This window comes from Gossypium raimondii, chromosome 1 (assembly GCF_025698545.1).
Source record: "Gossypium raimondii isolate GPD5lz chromosome 1, ASM2569854v1, whole genome shotgun sequence".
Taxonomy (NCBI): domain Eukaryota; kingdom Viridiplantae; phylum Streptophyta; class Magnoliopsida; order Malvales; family Malvaceae; genus Gossypium; species Gossypium raimondii.
The window spans coordinates 34,991,756-34,997,078 of record NC_068565.1 but is presented as its reverse complement, the minus strand read 5'-3'; the positions used below and the strand labels follow the sequence as shown (position 1 = coordinate 34,997,078).

The 5,323-nt window shown below is 37.8% G+C and overlaps 1 protein-coding gene across 1 annotated transcript; it reads left to right on the top strand.

Moving 5' to 3' along the window:
- The first annotated feature begins 1,147 nt into the window (after nucleotides 1–1,147).
- Nucleotides 1,148–5,003, top strand: LOC105785687 (uncharacterized). The gene is made up of 10 exons (XM_012611809.2): nucleotides 1,148–1,852; nucleotides 1,943–2,080; nucleotides 2,696–2,884; nucleotides 2,995–3,132; nucleotides 3,262–3,380; nucleotides 3,490–3,622; nucleotides 3,725–3,854; nucleotides 3,981–4,060; nucleotides 4,172–4,306; nucleotides 4,465–5,003. Exons 1-10 carry the CDS (start codon nucleotides 1,415–1,417, stop codon nucleotides 4,696–4,698), a joined length of 1,734 nt encoding a protein of 577 aa, XP_012467263.1. The 5' UTR covers nucleotides 1,148–1,414; the 3' UTR covers nucleotides 4,699–5,003.
- Nucleotides 5,004–5,323: the final 320 nt, after the last annotated feature.

Below are 5,323 nucleotides of genomic sequence, written 5' to 3'. Positions count from 1 at the left end.
TACTTAACTTTGTCTCCACAAAGAAAACCACTTGGGGATTATACACCTTCAGTATGTACCGAAGTCTTCTCACAGCCCGTGGACTCCCCAATCCACGGACGTTCCAACTTATGATTTTCATTGCGACCGGTCAACTTGCCCCTTAGCAGCTGCCAATAAAAAGTGATTTTGTCCTACCACCCTCGTTTCCCGAACAACCAAAGTACCCAACTCCTTATCTCCACTCGAACTTATACCCTCCCTTCTAGGCCTCTTTTTTCCATCCCCATCCTCTATAACACAATCTTCTGAATCATGCTTCATATCCACTTAATCCTGAATTTTCACTGACTCCCTATCAAGGCTTAAAGATAAATTGATATCTCCTTCCAAGTTCACTCCCAATATAGGATCAATATGAGAGCCAACTTCTCCCCTTCCTCTCATTCCCCCTTACTCCAACTAGAAACATTACTACCAAACCGACTACCCCATTTCATTCTTTCGTCCTCATCACGTAACTAAACATTACTTATTGCAAGAGCTCTCCTAGACTGAGCTTTCAGCGACATGTCCCAACCAAACTCCGCAATCTCAACCCTCAATGACATTTTTGCTCGATAGAACGAGTCGTTATGCCTTAACTTTCCACGAAAGAAACAAAATAGAGTCAATCTCTCGTATTTAAAAGAGACATAAAAACAGCTACCAGGCGCGAACATCACTCTCTTCTTTCTCTTTAAAAGGCGTCTAACATCCAATTGAACCCTTATATATAAGTAACTTCACAACCCTTTCCAAGAAAATCACCCAATTGTCTGGCCATAGCATCATAAAACAAACCCAGGGGCACATCATGAACCTGTACCCAAAAAATCACAAATATTAAAGGTACCCTCTTCAGATCTTCTCTCAATTTCAAACAATGTAACAACAGTAGATGATTATTAAAAGTCCACGGAAACCAGGACCCTCTCCATATCCATTTTATGGAAAAACTTCTCATAGCCGGGAAATAAAAAATGCTTGCCATTAGAAAACAACCTATCAAATAATATATAATTTATCAAAGAAATATAATATATTTTAATTGTTACATGCTATCATCCCTATATCGCACGAAAGAAAACTATGTATCGCAGGAAAAGAAAATGAAAATTGATTTCCAAATTAGCAGATAATAGAATGGGAAGAAAAATATTTAGCAAAGGATAATATAAATAATAATTAATGTCCGTTATTCTGAATCGTTTGTCTCGTCTCCTCCGTCTGCAATGCATCCCTAATCTGAGCAAAAGTATTTACGCGTTTTGCGTTGCTTAATTCCTTATTATCCATTCCCTTTTCTCCTTTTCTTTCCTTATTTATATTTCCTTTTCTCACTATTTTCCTCTCCAATTTTCCTTCTTTCATTTCTCTCCAAATTTTCCCAACAATGGAGTCCGTCGATCTTCACGAAACCACCAATGCCAACCACGTTGACCACGGCTGGCAAAAGGTCTCTTATCCCAAACGTCAACGCAAGACCAAGCCCAACGCCGATCCCAACCTCCCCCGTCCTAACGGAACCCTAACTAATGGCTCCGCCGGCGTTTTCCATTCCCTCGAGCAACAGTCCGATGATCGCCGTCGTCGGATTGTTGAAGCTCAAAGAGCTTACGCTGCTGCTGCCATTGATGCCGATGCCAAGCATAAGCCTAAAAGATCGGTCATCGATGATTCCGACGATGACGATGGCAGTGATCTGGATGGCCTTAAACCTAACGGGAAGCCAGCAGATGAGGAGAAGAAGGCGAAGCCGAAGAAGCCTAAGGTTACGGTTGTAGAAGCCGCTGCGAAGATCGATCCCACTGATCTCTCTGCTTATTTCGCTGTAAGTGTACCAAGATGATAAATTTGATTTTCTTTTGCTTGGATAACTGGATTCATTATATAAATATTTTTAATTTGTCTGGGGAATTAGGAATGGAATGGCGAACAGCAAGAAATTCAAATGCAGAAGTTTGCGGATTACTATGGTAAGGCATTTCAGCTAGTGGTAGCGGGGCAGTTTCCTTGGTTGAAGCTTTTCAGGGAGAGTACCGTTGCCAAGCTTGCTGATGTGAGTTTTTTTTTTTTCTTTGTGTGTGTGTGCGCGCGCTCTGGGTTTATTATTATTATTTTATTTGATCACAATTGGAATTTGTTGATTATGTTAGCTAGATTGGAGGAATGAAGGAGGTTTTAACGCATTAATTTCTTGCATGATTGAGTGTTCAAATTGAGAACTTTTTACCAAAGCTCGATTTGTGGTTTGACCAGATTAACGGGCTATCATCCATGGTTTTGCCAGGAATGTGATTGGAATTTTTAGTTTTATTTGAGTAATCGTAAATAATTGCACTGATTTATGATTTTCCATTGCGCCATCTCAACTTTTGATATTATGTTAGTTTTAACATTTAAAATTATCCTACAATTCTTTTTATTTGAAGAAACATATCTTTTTGAATTGACCTTAAACTTTTTTCTCATGTTGTTTAAACTTTAATTGTTATTCTAAGGTTCTTTCCATCTGTCATTTTCAGACCTTTCTATGTGATGTCTTCACTGTCGTTATTGTGCTTGCTCTTTTTTTCAGATGTCAATTAGATTCCTTTTGGTCTCTATTGATCTTTGCTTAACTTTGTATTATATATTTTATTTTTCTGACCAAAGTGAATTTGTCCTTCAACAGATACCACTTTCACATATTTCTGATGCTGTTTATAAGACCTCAGCTGACTGGATAAGCCAACGATCCCTTGAGGCACTTGGTTTCTTTGTATTATGGTCTTTAGACATCATTCTTGAGGACTTGGCGGCCCAACAAGCAGGTGCTAAGGGCTCCAAAAAAGGTGCGCAACAGACATCATTGAAGTCTAAGGTAAATTTATTTGGCAATTTGGTTATTTTATTTGGTTTTTCTTCTATTCTTTTGGTTTCTGATGCTTTTGAGGTATCAGATGGGGTTTGATGTAGAAACATGCTATGCAGGTTGGTATATTTGTGGCATTAGCTATGGTATTTCAGCGTAAACCTGATGCTTTAATTAGTGTATTGCCAAAGTTGAGAGAAAATTCCAAATATCAAGGACAAGATAAGCTCCCCATTTTTGCGTGGACGATAGTTCAGGTAGGTAGATGGGAAAACAACTTTATTCTAACTGGTATATGAATTTGGAAGGCAGTTTACAATCTCTTAAGCTTTACTTTTTGAGAAGCTTCTTATCTCATTTCATACATTAATGTTGTATTTGTTTAGGCATCCAAAGGAGATCTTGCTGTGGGACTGTACTCGTGGGCACATCTCCTCTTGCCTGTACTTAGTAGCAAAAACTGTAATCCACAATCCAGAGATCTAATTTTACAACTGGTGGAATGGTATTAAGACTTTTACAGTTTGTGCCTTTTTCGTCTTGGTCTATTTTTAACCTTTTAATTGAGTTACAAATTCATTAAGGTTTATTGAATTATTCTCCTTCTGGTGTAGGATCTTATCCGTCTCAAAAGCTCGTTCAATTTTAGTAAATAATGCTGTTAGAAAAGGGGAACGTTTGGTGCCTCCATCTTCATTTGAGATACTGATGCGAGCTACCTTCCCTGCATCTTCATCTAGGGTGAAGGTAGGTTAAAAGTTTAACTGCTTGAATTTGTTGTGTCATTGCTTATATGTTAAAATCATTATAGTTTCTCGTGTTTTTGTAAGTATTATCCTATTGGTGCAGGCGACTGAAAGGTTTGAGGCCATATATCCCACAGTAAAGGAAGTTGCACTTGCTGGTGCTCACGGAAGCAAAGCAATGAGACAAGTGGCTCTTCAGATGTTCGCCTTTGCTATCAAAGCAGCAGGAGAAAGTATGCTTTTGCACTTGACAACTTTTTGTTCTTTGCATCCCTTTCCCCCAGCCTTACCTGCCCCATTTCTTTATCCACTTTGTTCGTATTGAAGTTTCAATGCTTGAGTGTATCTTTTTTGAGCAGGCTCTCCTGAGTTATCCAAAGAGGCAGCTGGAATAGTCATATGGTGTTTGAACCAGAACGCTGAGTGCTACAAGCAGTGGGTGAGCTATAAGCTATTTTAGTTGTTAGCAAACCTTTATATGGAGGAAAGTTTTAGTTTTTCTAATTAACTTCATGTCGATTTATTCTTGTTTTTTACTACATGTGAACAGGACAAGGTTTATCTCGATAATCTGGAAGCGAGTGTGAGTGTTCTTAGAAGGCTTTCAGATGAATGGAAAGAACACTCCACAAAACTTACTACTCTTGACCCTTTGAGGGAAACCATCAAGAATTTTAGGAACAAGGTGCTTACTGTACTAAAAATAAACCATCCATCTAGTAGCTCAATAGAAATATATGTTACACAATTATTTTTATACCAGATTTTAGATGATTTGCTCTGACATAAGTCATTTAAGATGTGACCTGATTTTCTTTTCTTTTTTTATTTTGTGATTCTCAGAATGAGAAAGAAATGGGCAATGAGTCAGATGCTGCTACACAGGCACTGTTTCAGGATGCAGACAAGTACTGTAAGCTTATAGCTGGAAGACTATCGCGAGGCCCTGGGTGCCTAAAAGCATTGGCCTTTCTCGTTGTCGCATTTGGTGTGGGTGCTGCTGTTGTAGCTCCCAACATGGATGATTGGGACTGGAACAAACTGTATGTAGTTATCAGCTCTCAAATCCCTGTCTAAAGATTTCGGTTAGGTACTGTCTTTCTCGGTTAAGTGCATTTTGATCTGGAGTTTCTAACTGGTAAGGGGAAAAGAAAAAAAGAAGTGTTATAATGTGGGATTTAGGAGAATAGTGTTGAGAACACAGGCTCTTGTCTTAAAGAAGCGAAGCCTAAGGATGAGTGAAACCTTATTGCGAGGAGTTGGGTTTAGAGCAACTACATGTATTTCAAGTAATTAATATTCTGAAGACTGTTGTAGAATTGAAATAATTTGAGGATTAATCTTTTCAGAAAATCAAGTTGATTGGATTTGTTACTTCTCCATATCTGCTTTTCTATTAAACATTTCATCTGCAATTTGCTTTTCAGGACTCGGATGAGTACCTAAAAATAATAATTATAGTATTTTCTGAATTCAGATTTCCTTGACTACCCTAATATATGTATTATTAAAGTTACTAGTAGAAAATCAAGGAAATGATTCAAATAAAAAGGTAGACAGCAGCTAATAGTCAGGCAATTTTGGCTAAGCGTGTTTGGGTTAAAAGAAGCCTTTGAGCTTTTCGGAAAAATAGATAAATTAACTTTTATACATTTTGAAATGGGTAAATTAATCTTTTTATTAAATTTTATCCGTTAAATGA

Coding starts and splice junctions, on each gene's coding strand:
- LOC105785687 (XM_012611809.2), top strand. CDS start 1,415: ATGGAGTCCGTCGATCTTCACGAAACCACCAATGCCAACCACGTTGAC. Junction 3,623..3,724: donor CATCTTCATCTAGGGTGAAG/GTAGGTTAAAAG, acceptor CTATTGGTGCAG/GCGACTGAAAGGTTTGAGGC. Junction 3,855..3,980: donor TATCAAAGCAGCAGGAGAAA/GTATGCTTTTGC, acceptor TTTTTTGAGCAG/GCTCTCCTGAGTTATCCAAA.